Source organism: Somniosus microcephalus, chromosome 9 (genome assembly GCF_052327205.1).
Source record: "Somniosus microcephalus isolate GS21.2 chromosome 9, FLI_Smic_1.0, whole genome shotgun sequence".
Taxonomy (NCBI): domain Eukaryota; kingdom Metazoa; phylum Chordata; class Chondrichthyes; order Squaliformes; family Somniosidae; genus Somniosus; species Somniosus microcephalus.
In genome coordinates this window covers 203,829,510-203,847,181 of record NC_140995.1, presented here as the reverse complement: position 1 = coordinate 203,847,181, position 17,672 = coordinate 203,829,510, and the positions used below count along the sequence as shown (strand labels likewise).

Here is a 17,672-nt window from a genome sequence, read left to right as displayed (position 1 = left end):
AGTCTGTGTTTGGATCGAGGCCACCTTTTGAGCCATCTAGAGCCATCTTTTGTTTCTTAACTTATCCCATTACCATCTCCTTTTGCCTTGCACCATCATCCCTTTTGTCTCTTAATCTCTCCTGCCTTCCATCCTATCACAGACCTTCCGTTTTGTTCTTTCCTCCCCTCCCCCCTCTCCCTGCCCCCACACTTGCTTAAAAACCTTTTACATCTCCAACTTTTTCCAGTTCTAACGAAGGGTCATCGGCCTGAAACGTTAACTCTGTTTCACTCTCTACAGATGCTGCCCGACCTGCTGAGTATTTCCAGCATTTTCTGTTTTCATTTCACTATTTGGTGTTCTTTCCCAAGCAACTTCTCTCCCTTGCAATATACCAACAAAATGGATTGAGGCAGAAACAAGGTACTGCCTAGTGACTGCATGCACTGTTATTGAACGAGTTCAAAGGTTACAATTGATGACCTACCTTATACAGCGGATAAAGTTGCTCAATAACGTTAGTATGCTGACAAAATCTTTTCCATCTGAGCATGTGCAGATATTTGCATTGAACTAACTGGTGGATCCGATCTGTGAAAAACTGTCGTAAAAATGATATTCAATGAAAACAACAGCAACAGATTTAAATGCACACACTATGCAATGGGATGAAGCTTACTAAATTTATAATGCTTTTCACCTCAGTGTTGGTAGTGCTAACTCAATGCGCTTTGCTGCTTCACAGAGCTATGAGGCAAAAGTCAACCAATCATATTTAACTTGAGATAGATCAAGATTTCACTATCAGAATAACCAACAAGCTCTAACCACATCAGAAAAGTAACGTTTATTTTTCTTTATTCCATTTCGCTAGCTTGCCACCTCTCTGATGAAATATGGGACAACTTTTCAGAGGCTACCCCTAATGCCGCTCCACACTCGTCCCTCAAGAGATGCTAGTTACAAAGCTGGATAGAATCCCCGATAACCTTTCCTTTCCCTTAGATAGACCACTGCCACACAACAACAACAACTTGCAGTTATATAGTGCCGTTAACGTAGAAAAATATCCCATAGCGCTTCATAGAGGTGCAATCTGACAAAAATGGATGCCAAGACAAAGAAGGAGATATTAGGAGGAGTGGCCAAAAGCTTTGTCAAAGAGGTGGATTTTAAAGAGGGTGGAGAGGGAGGTGCAGAGGCAGAGGGGTTTAGGTAGGAATTCCAGAGCATGGCGCCTTGGCAACTGAAAGGATAGCTAAAAATGGTGGGGCAAAGGGAAGGGGAGATGCACAAGAGGCCAGAGTTGGAGACATTATTTGTAGACAATCACCTGTTGCAATTAAAAATATGCCCATTGAAATTTATTGCTCACATTTCAATGTGAACGCCTGTTGTGGAAAGAAGATTTTTCACTTAATGAGAATGAACTGTACAGCAATTCATATCCAGTATTACACCTCCAAAACTGGCATTTTGACAAAAACGCAATACCTTTAATACAAGGCAAATTTGTGTTAAAGGGGAATTTACACAATATATTTAATTAAACATAAGATTTGAAACATAGTAATAGAAGCTGGCAAAAATAGGCAGCTTTAACTATGCAGTTCGTTCCCCCCAATGAGCAAATAGACTGTGAGTTGTGGTGTGTTATAGGCACATATAAACCAGATGATCTCAAGTGTGATTCTTGGTGTGTGCCAAGTTAGCTAGTCCCAGATGAGGCAGCAGGTCAGATGGTACAGTTCACCTCAACACCCTGAGTAGGGAGGGAATAATCAACCAGGGTTCCCATTCGTGATTACGATCAGTGACCCTCACTGGATAGTGCAAGTGAGTGAACATGTGGTGAGGGCTGGATTGGACACTCATGTGACATCCTCTTGTCACCGAAGATCCTGCCTTGGATTACATATGAAGAATGGCTAGTTGAGCAAAATACTGAAGGGTTACTGGTGCTCACTGATTATACCACAGATAGAGTCGGTGCCTTCAGCAGAGAGAAGATTGGGGGAAACACTTTACACTATTTACGTACTGAAAACGCCATGTTACCTGGTGGAGGAGAAGAGGTAAACTGTCAGCCGTGTACTCCTGTTTCAGACAGCTCTCCAGCTCTCTCTGCATAACATCCGCCTGAATTAAAAGTGGTTTAGCTTCAGCCACCTTCCAAAAGAAACAAAACAAATTTGTAGTTTAAATCATTCTTCAGAAAGGTAGTTCCAGGATTTCCAACAGATGTAGAGAACTTTTTCCAGTTTGATCACTGCAGCACACATTTAATTTGTATTGCTGAGTCAGACCAGAGGGAGTTGGTTCACATCAATTCTAGCACTCTAAATATCATGAACATTTAACAATCTATCTGCACCTTAAAAGTCTGATATCAGCATACACTTCCTGTCTGTACCACATGACTTCCCGTTGCTAAGTTTTTGTGTCAACTTGTTCCCCGATTATAATTTCCTATGCCCACATTTATGACAGGTTTTCCCATGTAAACGCTGTGGTAAACCACTGTTACCGTTCACAACCGTTCACTATTGTTACACTGTTGTTATCACTGTTTACACTGTTGTTATCGCTACACAAGGTTACCTCTTGCCACGCACACTGCTATACCTGGGCTTACCTCAGCTGACTCCGCCCATGGCTCCGCCTGCTTGCCCAGGTATAAAGGTGACCGCTTGGCTAGTATTCTCCCTTGTTGGAACCGATCGCCCACGAGGGTGGGCTCTGTTATTTAGCCAATAAAAACCTATAGTTACTATCTTAACTCGTCGCTTTTCATGGAATAAATTGATAGGTATATCAATTTTATTGGCTAAATTTTGAAATGAGTGGATCGGAGCAGCCAAACGACCAGCCAAACGGCCAGCTACAACAGCCACAGCAGCCGGCCTGGCTGCGAGCCCTCCGACCGCCGTACCTGGATCTAAACCCACAGGCAGCGAACTCAGCCCTCGACTTCGAACACTGGCTGAGCTGTTTCGAATCCTACCTGGGAGAATCCGGCGTGCCTCCGGGATCCAAACTAAGAGTTCTGACCGCCCAGGTGAGCCCTAAAGTATTTTCATTCATCCGGGACCTTGCTACATACGAGGACGCCATCAACCTGCTGAAAGAGCAGTACCGGAGCCCTGTAAATTCTATGTATGCCAGACATCTCCTAAGATCCCGCTCGCAACAGCCAGGAGAGTCTGTAGATGAATTTTTACGGGCGCTACAAACACTCGGCAGGGGCTGTGACTTTAAAGCTGTAACGGCTGCAGAAAATACTGAAGGGAATATCCGCGATGCCTTCGTGAAAGGCCTTCGGTCCGACTACTCACGGCAAAGACTGCTCGAATCAAAGGACCTCGACTTGAATACAACTGCAGCCCTCGCTCGCTCTCTGGAAGTGGCCCATCGGGACCTCGAGGCGTACTCCAGGTACTGTGCTGCGCGACCCTGGGACTCGGGCCCGACTCCGGCCGCAATTCCCCTCGCACCGCCACCCCTGGGACCCACCACGGCGTCGGTGTCCCGGAATCGATCGGGACCGCCACCCCCAGGACCCACTGTGGCAGCGGACCTCCGCGATCGGGCCGCCAGCTGCTTCTTCTGTGGCCAGGCGAGACATCAAAGGGCGCGCTGCCCTGCAAGGAACGCGACCTGCTCCGGCTGTAAAAAGAAAGGCCACTTTGTAAACGCCTGCAGGGGGAAAGCCACAGACGCCAGCATTGCCTCATGTGAGTTGTGGGGGTGGCCATCTTTGATCAAGGCCACAGACGCCAGCAGTGCCTCATGTGAGTTGTGGGGGCGGCCATCTTCTCCGCCATTTTGTCCAACTTCGTGGGGACCCGCGTCATGGGCGCCGCCATTTTGTTCGCCGCACTCGGCCGCCGTTCTGTCTCCAGACCCGACCACTGCCTCGCCTGCAGACTACAGCAGCTCGCTCAGCCATACACTGGCCTCTGTCACGCTTGACCAAGCTCTCCCGCATCATCTGTCCAAGTCCATGATGGACATCGAAGTAAACGGCCACGTCACGTCCTGCCTGTTCGACAGCGGAAGCACGGAGAGTTTTATTCATCCAGACACGGTGAGCTGCTACTCCCTCACTCTCCGGCCAGCGCGCCATCGGATCTCGATGGCGGCGAAGTCCCATTCAACAGACATTAGCGGCTACTGTGTAGTGACCCTGTTGGTTAGGGGCACGGAATATAAAAATTTTAAACTTCTCGTCCTGCCCCAGCTCTGCGCTGCCGTCCTACTAGGGCTGGATTTCCAATGCCAGCTTCAAAGTGTCACTTTGGCTTACGGTGGACCCCTCCCCCCACTCACAGTCTACAACCAGCAAATTTTAAACCGCCAACCGCGTACCATCTGCCTCTCCACCCTCAAAGTCCCGCCCCCCTCCTTGTTCGCTAACCTCACCCGTGACTGTAAACCCGTCGCTACCAAGAGCAGGCGGTACAGCGCCGGGGACAGAGCTTTTATTAGCTCTGAGGTGCAGCGACTCCTGAAGGAGGGCATCATCGAGGGGAGCACCAGCCCCTGGCGTGCCCAGGTCGTAGTCGTTAAGACCGGCGATAAACACCGCCTGGTCATCGACTACAGCCAAACCATAAACCGGTACACCCAGCTGGACGCATACCCCCTTCCCCGCATATCTGATATGGTCAACCAGATTGCACAGTACCGGGTATTCTCCACCATCGACCTCAAGTCAGCCTATCACCAACTCCCTATCCGCCCTGAGGACCGCCAGTATACCGCCTTCGAGGCGAACGGCCGCCTCTACCACTTCCTTAGGGTTCCCTTCGGCGTCACCAACGGAGTCTCGGTCTTCCAAAGGGAGATGGACCGGATGGTCGACCAGAACGCGCTTCAGGCCACGTTCCCTTATCTAGATAACGTCACCATCTGCGGCCGCGACCAGCAGGACCATGATGTTAATCTGGAGAAATTCCTCCGTACGGCCCAACGGCTGAATCTCACTTACAATAAGAATAAATGTGTGTTTAATACCTCGCGCCTGGCCATCCTCGGCTGCGTAGTAGAGAACGGAGTCATCGGCCCCGACCCCGAAAGAATGCGCCCCCTCATGGAGCTTCCCCTCCCCCACTGTCCAAAGGCGCTGAAGAGAACCCTGGGGCTCTTTGCTTACTATGCCCAATGGGTGCCGAATTATGCGGACAAAGCCAGACCCCTCATGAAGTCCACCTCCTTCCCCCCGACAGCAGAAGCAGGCGCAGCCTTCTCCCTCATAAAAGGAGACATTGCGAAGGCCACAATGCACGCTGTGGATGAGTCCATCCCTTTCCAAGTGGAGAGCGATGCCTCCGACTTCGCCCTAGCGGCAACCCTTAACCAGGCGGGGAGACCTGTGGCCTTCTTCTCAAGGACCCTCCAGGGCCCTGAGATCCGACACTCGTCTGTTGAGAAGGAGGCCCAGGCGATTGTGGAGGCGGTACGACGCTGGAGGCATTACCTGGCAGGCAAACGATTTACCCTCCTCACCGACCAGCGTTCGGTTGCTTTTATGTTTAATAACAAGCTGAAGGGCAAAATCAAGAACGACAAGATCTTGAGGTGGAGAATTGAGCTCTCCACCTACGATTACGATATCTTGTACCGGCCTGGTAAACTCAACGACCCCCCGGATGCTCTATCACGAAGTACTTGCGCAAACGCGCAAGTTGATAGACTACGGACCCTCCACAACGACCTCTGCCACCCCGAGGTCACCAGACTTTACCACTTCATTAAGGCCCACAACCTGCCCTACTCCATCGAGGAGGTCAGGACCATGACCAGGAACTGCCAAACCTGTGCCGAATGCAAACCGCATTTCTATAGGCCGGACAGAGCAAGCCTGATCAAGGCCACCCGCCCCTTCGAGCGCTTGAGCATCGATTTTAAGGGGCCCCTCCTGTCCTCTGACCGTAATGTGTACTTCCTCAACATTATTGACGAGTACTCCCGTTTCCCCTTTGCCATCCCCTGCCCAGACATGACCAGTACCACGGTCATCAAATGCCTGAACGACCTGTTCGCCTTGTTCGGGTTCCCGAACTATATACATAGCGACCGGGGCGCATCCTTCATGAACGAGGAACTTCGCCAGTTCCTGCTCGCGAGAGGTATTGCTGCGAGCAGGACCACCAGCTACAACCCCCGGGGGAACGGCCAGGTGGAAAGAGAAAACGCGACAGTTTGGAAGGCCGTCCTCTTAGCCCTAAAGTCTAAGGGCCTCCCAATCTCTCGCTGGCAGGAAGTCCTCCCGGCAGCACTCCATTCCATCCGGTCACTGCTTTGCACTGCCATTAACGCCACCCCCATGAACGAATGTTTGCTTTCCCCAGGAAGTCGACTACGGGAACCTCGCTACCAACATGGCTGACTTCTCCGGGGCCCGTCTTGCTGCGGAAGCACGTGAGGGCCCATAAAATGGACCCCCTGGTCGAGAGGGTGGACCTCCTGCACGCCAACCCCCAGTACGCCTATGTGGCATACCCAGACGGGCGGGAGGACACTGTCTCCTTGCGAGACCTCGCACCCTCGGGCACCCCCGAGATACCACCGTTACCCCCCACCACTCCCCCAAATCCAGCTCCTGTAGACGGCATGCCGGAACCCCAGGAGCCTTCGTCGACCACGCAGACACCAGCATTACCATCGGATACTGCACCACCGCCGCCGCTGCTGCGCCGATCAGAAAGGCTTACGAGGCCTCCTGAGAGACTGACATACACGAACTGGTAGTACACTTCACCCCGCCGGACTCAATTTTAAACAAGGGGTGAATGTGGTAAACCACTGTTACCGTTCACAACCGTTCACTATTGTTACACTGTTGTTATCACTGTTTACACTGTTGTTATCGCTACACAAGGTTACCTCTTGCCACGCACACTGCTATACCTGGGCTTACCTCAGCTGACTCCGCCCATGGCTCCGCCTGCTTGCCCAGGTATAAAGGTGACCGCTTGGCTAGTATTCTCCCTTGTTGGAACCGATCGCCCACGAGGGTGGGCTCTGTTATTTAGCCAATAAAAACCTATAGTTACTATCTTAACTCGTCGCTTTTCATGGAATGAATTGATAGGTATATCAAACGCGTCACCCTGTGATTGTACAATCTGATTATCTTGTTCCTGCAAATCATTCAAAATGCTTCAGAACTTTTGTTTCAGCTGCCATTTTGTTCTCAGCAACTGACATTTCTAATATCCAAAAAAATTACATATTTCACATTAACACAATTAAATTCATCCATGGAATTGTCCATTTTGTAATTGTGTCTGTGCGGTGTACTGCATGTTGCCATAGCTAGGACCAGTGAAGTGCTGGTGCTACAACTGGCACGTCTGCTTATCAATTGACATTAACCAGATCTGTATTGCAATGGACCAAACCCAATTAATCAATTTCCTGATAGGCACTGAAAGAAAATCCTTTGCTGCTTTAAAGTTCTAAGTCCTTACTTAAAGAACTATCTGCATTTATATTACATAGTATTTGTTTATTAAGCAAACCGTTTTGAAATTTTTGTTTTTGCCTTTAGGTCCATGCACACACACACCATCACCCACCTGAGCAGAAAGGTGGGAGAATTGCTCCCTGGTCCCTGGCATTTTACCCAACACACAAGCTCCTTGGAGATATGTTTTCATTTTCGAAGTATAAATAAAGCTCTCCATTTTCCCATGGTATCACACCCTGCCCTGTGGAAAAGTGCCTGCCTTCTGCTTCAACCCTCTCCTTCCTCCCGGCAGCCCAGTGGAGGAGATTGAGGACTTGCTGTGTGAGGAACTACTGGCACAAACACACATCCCACCACTGATTGGCACAGTCTGTTGAACCACCAACATGCGGTGCCACCTGTCGCAGTTAATTATTTCTTGTTTTTTTTTGAAGCAGGAAACATTGTCCACAAAGAACTACTTGTAGTTCAAAAATGAATACACATCTGCAAGGAGCTGGTGGATTGTATAGAGAGAACTATCAGTTTATTCTCAGTAGGTGTCTAAAATCGATTCATGTCACCCCTTGAAAGAAAAAAGACTTGCATTTCTATAGCACCTTTCACGACCACCAGACGTCTCAAGGCGCTTTACAGCCAATGAAGTACTTTTGGCGTGTAGTCACTGTTGTAGTGTTGTGAGATTTCTGCTTTTGTCAGTTTTTACAATGCAAAATAGCATTTCAACAATGCACTTCCTTATAATATATAAGCTGATTGTACATTTTCCTGATCATCAACTGTTCATTATCACTCAACAAATTGGCATTAGAATCGCTAATCCTTCAGTAGGAGTATCAGCCTGATCGCATCCACAGCACTGAATGCTGTCTGTCGGCACCCACCATGACAGGTATTGCCAAACAACTGAACCAAGTCTAAATACAATCATGGCTGAAAACTCCACTGATTTTAATGGCCAGGAAATTGGGAACATCGTGAATTAGATGCCCTGCCCTCCATACCCGATTCTCCAATCTGTGCTGTCATCAGGCTGCAGGCTGCTCACTTTCAGTTCGTAGATATCCATCTCTTATTAAAAATCTTATGCAGGATGCATGCATCCTGGTTACAAACCTTAGTTCCTGTTATCGCTTTTGTGTCTCTTTTCCCATTGTAACGGTCAACATTTCCCATTCAGTTATGCTATGTCAACTTTCATCATCTTGGTTTCTTTGATGAAATAACTGAATCACCGAAAATGCTTTTTCAAACTATTTCTTATCAGTAACTGATATTTCTAATGTCCAAAGTGAGATTTTAAACACATTTTTTTTAACTTACCCATTGAATTGTCTTTTGCGTCTTTTAATGCCTCATTAAAGTTTTGACTTCAAGGTCTCAGCCTGTCTCAAAAGCCTAAGCTTCAACTGAATATTTTTATCTCACAACAGTTAAAAGAGAGCTTTAAATCACACCTGTGCATCCCAGGCAGTTTGCAGCATTTCCCACCATGCAAATCCATGTATTCTGAGCATGTTTCGTTTGCAGAACTTCCCAGCATGCAATCTGTGCATCAACAAGAGTTGAAAGGGCATGTCCCTCATTATGTGAGGATTTGAGAGTTTCTTTACTGTTCCCAAAACAGCTAGAAAGAAACTAGAGACTGAATTCTCAAAGCCTTTATTTCAGGCCAATAATGAATTTCTAAAAATATATATTACAATTGTGCTTTAATGTTATGATCTCCACAGAAACACAATAGCTGTGAGAGGCTGTATTGTTCTTTTATTGTTTTCTTTTCTAAACATCTACAAAGAGATTGATTATTGAGAATGAGTTTTTACTGAGCCAATCACCTTTATTGGTTTTATATAGTCAGCTGAAAGATCTGGTGCTGAAAACACGCATGTCTGCGATCCTTTATTGTGCTGGGATCCACCTGACAGGATCTTCTGTCAAGGGGTGGGGGGGGGGTGGTCAGAGGGAGGCCCCCCCAATTTAAATATTCCTGGCAGGTGCCCTTGCCTTGACGCTGGTAATCTTTGTTTACTTATGGAAATTTTATGTTTATTAAACACTGGAAGTTGGTAAACTCTTTAAAGAGTGGTAAACTTTTTAAAGAGTGTGCAGGGACAGAGGGACCCGGGAGTTAATGTGCATAGGTCCCTGAAGGTGGCAGGACATATTGAGAGAGTGGTTAGCAAAGCATATGGGATCTTGGGCTTCATAAATAGAGGTATTGAGTACAAAAGTAGAGAAGTTATGCTGAACTTTTATAAAGCGCTGTTTAGGCCACAACTGGAATATTGCATCCAGTTCTGGTCACCACACTTTAGGAAGGATGTGAAGGCCCTTGAGGGGGTGCAGAGGAGATTTACCAGAATGATTCCGGGGATGGGGGATCTTAGCTACAAGGACAGGTTGGAGAAGCTGGGTTTATTTTCATTAGAGCAAAGGAGGTTGAGGGGTGATTTGATAGAGGTGTAGAAAATTATGACGGGTTTGGATAGGCTAGACGGGGAAAGGCTGTTGATGGTACAAGGACTAGGAGACACAGATTTAAGGTTTTGGGCAAGAGATACAGGGGGGATGTGAGAAAAAACTTTTTTAAGCAGTGAGTGGTGAGGACCTGGAACTCGCTGCCGAGGGAAGTGGTGGAAGCGGAGACAATCAATGTTTTCAAGGGGAGACTAGATAGGTACTTGAGGGAAATAAACTTGCAGGGCTACGGGGATAGAGCGGGGGAATGGGACTGACTGGGTTGCTCTACAGAGAGCCGGCACGGACTCAATGGACCGAATGGCCTCCTTCTGTGCCGTTATGACTCTATGACTCTTCAATAATTCTCTAAATGTTCTGCCCCCTGTGATCCTGGCACATAATTAGGGTACACATCACAAAACTGCATACCCTCAGCCAGTGATTTTATGTCCGTTATTTTTAAGAAGTAGAACATTTATTCTTGAATGCTTTAAGGCAGGAACATAAAGACAGGAACTGAATGGTAATGGGGAAAGTGGTAGTCAGGGACCTTGAATGTGAAAAAGGGACTGCGGCTGGGTCCAGGAGAGGAAGCTCATGGACAGAAGTGCATGGAAGGTTGGAGCCTGATGCTTTGAAAGGGGCCAATGACAGTTTGGGTGCCATTCACCTGCGCCCTCCTTCCACACAAAGCTGCTAGATGCTGCGTCCCCCAATACAGCCAAATCCCAGCAACACCCAATACTGCCAGGCACTGCCCCCCATGCTATGTACACTTTAACATTTCTGAAATTTTACCTGCAAACCTTTCTTCAAGAGCAGTTCACGTTCCTTTCTGAAATAAGAAATGTCCTTCGGTATGCAAACAGAACTGAAATAAATGCAAACACATTAAAGTGAAAGTAGGAACAATGTTACACTGTGAGATGCAAGGGCATTACGAAGTGTTTAACATCAATTATATCAATTGGTTATCTGTGCTGTTTACTGCATTTGGAGGATTATAAACATTGATTAGTTACTTCCTTCAGATTTACAGAAAATTGTAGCTAATTATAGCCCTGAAGTCTGTTAATTTCTGAGAATACTTGGGCCTGAATTTGTGTTAGTCGGCAAAGCTAAGGAGTACGCCGCCGACATCGCAAGTAAATCCGCACCTACCTCGTGCGATGCCCCCCTTTGAGATCTTCCTTTAAAATGCTGCAGAGTTCCGTGCAGCATACTCCCCCACGGAGCCCAGGAGAGCACCGTTGTGCGTAAGTGAACTTGGGATCAAATGGGGCGGTGGTTCTTTTACTTCCTGATTCTTAGCCTATAAGCTATTCATTCGGGTCTCGCCAGTTTTAATGGTCACATTCGCAGTAAATCTCTCATTTCTTGCAGCTTTCTCCTTCATTGAAACTTGCATCTACGTTCCATATTATTGCCAATCCAATACTCCCGAAGTGAAATTCTGGGTAAATTCAACGGGAATACCGGGGACCTTTCTTTGTCTCTCCTTTATACAGGTTATATAGATTTCTGTTTCTGTTTAATTCAACATGACTCCGAAAAAAATTCTATCGTTAATCTCAAATTTTATCTAAATTATCCCCTCCAACCGTATGTAATTTTTACATTGAATCAAAAAGAAAGCTCTTCAAAAACATTGTTGAAGACAAATTCGTCTGTGCTTAGCTTCAGCTAGCAGCTGACTCTGGGACATTTGAAAATAAAAATGTTTCCGTTCTCATGATTTAAGTTAAAACAAAAATGGAAATCTACAATGATTGTTCTAAATGTGCATTTGCTGGATACAGGGCTATGTACAATATACAATCGATGGTACCTATTAATTGTGCTGTGTGTTAGGACTTCATTCCCAATAAAAAACCTTTCTTCCGGTCCCCTTACACTGTGCAACAGGCTTCCTGCATCGGTTTGCACAAGACTTAAAAATTGAAAGTGTAATTACTTCGGAGTAGATGGGCAATTAGCCCAACTTTTCGCCAGCACATTGCTTTCTATCTGGAGGCGAAAGATGCAGCAAAGCCTATGTGTATTCGTAACTTGACAGAGTGCAAGTTTGGGATTTAGCACATGCGGAAATCCCAAACTTGTGGTCAGTTTCAAAGGTGGTATGATGGCAAACACTGACAGTTCGCCATCATGCCGACTGCAAATTCAGGCCCAATATCGTTTTTAGTGCAAAATATTGTAAAGATTCAACCTTAGGAAGCTACCAATTTGAGATCAGTAGCAGTAGAACTGTGTTTAAATTGCTTGGCTCCTGCCTGGCTAGAACTTTAACGATCTTGTTCAGGGGAGTATTCTGCACTTGCCTTGCTACATGCTGAGTGCTGTCTCCCAAAAGTTAGAAAGTTAAATGTTTAGGAGTAGGAAAAAATTACGGTCAGTTAGGTTTACAACCATACTGGGTTTGACAATGCTATGGATATGCACTCCAGAAGGTGTCAGCTTGCAGTGACACCGCCAAATTAAAAAGCAGAACCACAGGGTAATAATCTCTGGATTATTACCTGAGCCACGAGCGAATTTGGCTAGGACAAATAAAATTAGAGAGTTAAATGCGTGGCTCAAAGACTGGTGTGGGAGAAATGGGTTTTGCTTCCTGGGACACTGGCACAGTACTGGGGCAGGAGGGAGCTGTTCCGTTGGGACGGGCTTCACTTGGCCAGTGCTGGGACTAGAGTCCTGGCGGATCATATAACTAGGGCTGTAGAGAGGGCTTTAAACTAACTAGTGGGGGGGAGGTTCCTAGAGAGCAAATAATAAAAATGACAACAGAGAAGGTCATAGACTTAGGTAGCAGTGGGGAAATTAAAAACCAGAGCGTGTCAGGAAGGGGCAGAAGGTATGGAGTAAAAGGTAAAGTAATAAAAAGGGCAAAAGCAGGAACTAAGTGTCACAAAACATATTTGAAAGTTATCTATCTGAATGCACGTAGCATTCGTAACAAAATAGACGAGTTAATGGCACAAATAACTACATATGGGTATGATCTTGTGGCCATTACAGAAACATGGCTGCAGGGTGACAATGCCTGGGAATTAAACATGCCAGGTTATTTAATGATCAGGAAGGACAGGCAGGAAGGAAGGGGAGGTGGGGTGGCTATGTTAATAAAGGAAGGAATCACTGTAATACAGAGAAATGATATTGGGTCAAAAGATCAGGATAATGAAACAGTTTGGGTGGAGGTAAGGAATAATAAGGGGAAAAAAACACTAGTGGGCGTAGTCTATAGGCCTCTGAACAGTGGCAACTCTGTTGGATGGAGTATCAATCAGGAAATAGTTGAGGCTTGTAATAAGGGAACATCTATAATTATGGGGGATTTTAACTATCATATTAATTGGACAAATCAAATTGGGCAGGGCTGCCTTGAGGATGAGTTCATTGAGTGTATTAGGGATGGGTTTCTTGAGCAGTATGTAACTGAACCGACCAGGGGGCAAGCAACCTTAGATCTGGTCCTGTGTAACGAGACGGGATTAATTAAAAATGTCCTAGTAAAGGATCCCCTTGGAATGAGTGACCATAACATGGTTGAATTCCATATTCAATTAGAGGGTGAGAAGGTTGGATCTCAAACAAGCGTGCTAAGCTTGAATAAAGGAGACTATGAAGGTATGAGAGCGGAATTGAGTAGAGTGGATTGGGGAAATAGATTAAAGGGTAAGACGATACATGATCAGTGGTGTACATTTAAGGAGTTATTTTACAACTTCCAAAAAAAATATATTCCACTGAGAAGAAAAGGGTGTAAAAGAAAAGACAGCCATCCGTGGCTAAGTAAAGAAATTAAGGATAGTATTCGACTAAAAACAAGGGCATATAAGGTAGCCAAATCTAGTGGGAGGATAGAGGATTGGGAAAACTTTAAAAGACAGCAAAAAATAACAAAAAGATTGATTAAGAAAGGGAAGATAGATTATGAAAGTAAATTAGCAAAAAATATAAAAACAGATAGTAAGAGTTTTTATAGTTATATAAAAAGAAAAAGGGTGGCTAAAGTAAATGTTGGTCCCTTAGAGGATTAGACCGGGAAATTAATGGTGGGAAATATGGAGATGGCAAAAACACTGAATGAATATTTTGTATCAGTCTTTACAGTAGAGGACACTAAGATAATCCCAACACTGGACAAACAGGGGGCTAAAGGGGGGGAGGAGCTAAACATGATCAAAATCACTAAGGAAGTGGTACTCGGTAAAATAATGGGACTCAAAGCGGATAAATCACCTGGACCTGATGGCTTACATCCTAGGGTCTTGAGGGAAGTGGCGGTAGGGATTGTGGATGCATTGGTAATAATTTTCCAAAACTCCCTGGACTCAGCAAAGGTCCCGGCAGACTGGAAAACTGCTAATGTAACACCCTTATTTAAAAAGGGCAGTAGACAGAAGGCTGGAAACTATAGACCAGTTAGCCTAACATCTGTGGTAGGTAAAATTTTGGGAGTCCATTATTAAGGAGACAGTAACAGGACATTTGGATAATCATAATTTAATAGGACAAAGTCAGCATGGTTTTATGAAGGGGAAGTCATGTTTGACAAATTTGCTGGAGTTCTTTGAGGAAGTAACGTATAGGGTGGATAAAGGGGAACCAGTGGACGTAGTGTATTTAGACTTCCAAAAGGCATTTGACAAGGTGCCACACAAAAGATTATTGCTTAAGATAAAAAATCACGGGATTGGGGGTAATATTCTGGCATGGATAGAGGATTGGCTATCTAACAGAAGGCAGAGAGTTGGGATAAATGGTTCATTCTCAGACTGGCAATCAGTAACTAGTGGTGTTCCGCAGGGGTCAGTGCTGGGTCCCCAACTCTTTACAATCTATATTAACGATTTGGAGGAGGGGACCGAGTGTAACATATCAAAGTTTGCAGATGATACTAAGATGGGAGGGAAAGTAGTGAGTGAGGAGGACATAAAAAACCTGCAAGGGGACATCGACAGGCTAAGTAAGTGGGCAGAGATTTGGCAGATGGAATACAATACTGGAAAGTATGAGGTTATGCACTTTGGCAGGAAAAATCGTAGAGCAAGTTATTATCTTAATGGCAAGAAACTGGAAAGTACTGAAGTACAAAGGGATCTGGGGGTCCTGGTGCACGAAACTCAAAAGATTAGTATGCAGGTGCAGCAAGTGATTAAGAAGGCCAATGGAATGTTGGCTTTTATTGCTAGGGGGATAGAATATAAAAATAGGGAGGTATTGCTTCAGTTGTACAAGGTATTGGTGAGACCGCACCTGGAGTACTGCGTACAGTTTTGGTGTCCATACTTAAGAAAGGACATGCTTGCTCTCGAGTCAGTACAAAGAAGGTTCACTCGGTTAATCCCGGGGATGAGGGGATGGACATATGAGGAGAGGTTGAGTAGATTGGGACTCTACTCATTGGAGTTCAGAAGAATGAGAGGCGATCTTATTGAAACATATAAGATTGTGAAGGGGTTGGATCGGGTGGATGCGGGGAAGATGTTCCCGATGATGGGTGAAACTAGAACTAGGGGGCATAGTCTTAGAATAAGGGGCTGCTCTTTCAAAACTGAGATGAGGAGGAACTACTTCACTCAGAGGGCGGTAGGTCCATGGAATATGCTGCCCCAAAAAGCTGTAGAAGCTACATCATTACATAAATTTAAAACAGAAATAGACAGTTTCCTAGAAGTAAAGGGAATTAAAGGTTACGGGGAGCAGGCAGGAATTTGGACATGAGTCTAGGTCCGGATCAGTCATGGCCCTGTGGGTAGTGGAGCGGGCCCAGGGGCCGTGTAGCCTGATCCTGCTCCTATTTCGTGTGTCTAATTCTGTTAGATTCAGGAGATGGTTCTGTGATAGTGGATTGGCGGTTAGGATCAGATCAGCCATGATCTTGTTGAATGGCGGAGCAGGCTCGAGGGGCCGATTGGCCTACTCCTGCTCCTATTTCTTATGTTCTTATGTTCTTATGATATGACACCATCACTATCAGGTCCAACCCAAACTCCAGATTGACACTCTCAATTTAAGCACTGGAGAGGTACCACCAATGCTGCCTCCGCAAGATCCTGCAAACCCATTGGCAGGATAGGCGCACCAACGTCAGTGTTCTTGCTCAGGCCAACATCCCCAGCATCGAAGCTTTGACCACGCTGAATCAGCTCCGATGGATGCGCCACATCGTCCACATGCCCAATACGAGACTCCCAAAACAAGTGTTCTACTCGGAGCTCCGGCATGGCAAGAGAGCCCCAGGTGGCAGAGGAAACGCTTCAAGGACACCCTCAAAGCCTCCTTGAAAAAGTGTAACATCCCCACCGCAAGGAGCGCACCCCACCCACCCGCCCCTTCAACCACCGTCTGCCCCACCTGTGACAGAGACTGTAGGTCCCGCATTGGACTCATCAGTCACCTGCAAACTCATCTTTAGTGTGGAAGCAAGTCATCCTCGGTTCCGAGGGACTGCCTAAGAAGAGTAAGACCACTGGTCCAAAGGTTCAAATCACTTCACAATGATGCTAAACTTGCAGTGTAAATGTACTCTTAGTGTTGCACAAGTGACCAGGCATCAGAAGATCTCGACCCCACATCCAACCACGTCGTGGTGCAACGCATCGGGGCACCACAGTAACTTTTTTTACAACGTCAACCTGATGCTTTTTTTTTGCTTTATTTGTGCTAGCACGCGGGTAGTGTTCTTAAAATAAATTATGTGCTGCGTATTTTAAAATTGACAAAAAAAATCAATGGAGCAGCGTTTACTAAATATTACCTGAAAGGCCGTGTGTGTGTTCCTTGTAACATGCCATTTTCTTCAATCTCTAGCTTCAGTTCGGCCAGCTCTCCCGCCAACTCATTCTCCATGATCCGGATCTTTGCCCCAGCAGAGACTTTGTACGTTTCCCCCATTGCTGACAGCTGGTTAAGCAGGTCGCTGGCGTGGGACGTGAACCGCGAGTCTTGAGAAGGTCTAACAGAGGCGAGAGCAGTGCCACTGAACCGAGGCTGGTACCTTGAACGACAGATGGTATGGGAACATTTCCCTAACCCAGATAAAACTGATTCTACACGACACAGCAACAACACGACAGCGATAACCAAAACATTTCCGTAATGTCACTATGGCTCTTGAAACATTTGAATTTTTTTTTATAAAGCCGCTTGATTCTAATTGTTATTTGTTTTAAAAGGGTAATAGACGGCTTCAGTGTATGTAAAACAGTTAAAATCACTGGTTTCAAATGACCAGCAAAGTCAGTCATTCAGTAGCCTCTATTTAATTGAACTCTCAGCTTCTACCTGTAGAACGGGAGTTGTTTACAATTCCTACTTCAAAACACCTCATCACTTGAGATCAAAAGCCCTTTGCTGAATAGCAACACCGGCTTGCTTTATTTTTGCCTCGGGAACCACACGAATAATAAATTGCAAACCAGCGTTTTAATCCGTTCCAACTCTAGCATAAGCTATCCAGAAGAGTTTCTAAAAACATTTCCCAAACCTGGCCGAACGCCGAATCGCCCGGGCGTGAAGATCTCACACCAACAACTCTTGAGCCGAGAGTGTCAGTGAGCCATGTGTCGGGGGAGGGAGGGTGACAGGAGTCACCAGGACAACAATATCAACATTCACAACAGTCCAATCTTCTCTCTCACTTTATGCGGCGTCCGGACCATTCATCTCTAAACCACTCGTTGCAATGTTGTCTCACATTATCCTTTAACGCCCCTAAAACACTTAAATGTTTATTGACTCCCAC

The 17,672-nt window shown here is 45.9% G+C and overlaps 1 protein-coding gene across 1 annotated transcript in view; it reads right to left on the bottom strand.

Moving 5' to 3' along the window:
• LOC147112964 (putative uncharacterized protein C6orf183) overlaps window positions 1-17,422 on the bottom strand; it is a 40,987-nt gene extending 23,565 nt beyond the window's left edge. Inside the window, exons 1-4 of the mRNA XM_085997783.1 lie at window positions 16,686-17,422; window positions 10,718-10,790; window positions 2,041-2,151; window positions 470-583 (exon numbers count right to left, since the gene is read on the bottom strand). Coding sequence (XP_085853909.1) covers window positions 470-583; window positions 2,041-2,151; window positions 10,718-10,790; window positions 16,686-16,822 — 435 coding nt within the window. The 5' untranslated portion in view covers window positions 16,823-17,422. The remainder of the gene's footprint in view (window positions 1-469; window positions 584-2,040; window positions 2,152-10,717; window positions 10,791-16,685) is intronic.
• Between the last annotated feature and the right edge of the window lie 250 nt (window positions 17,423-17,672).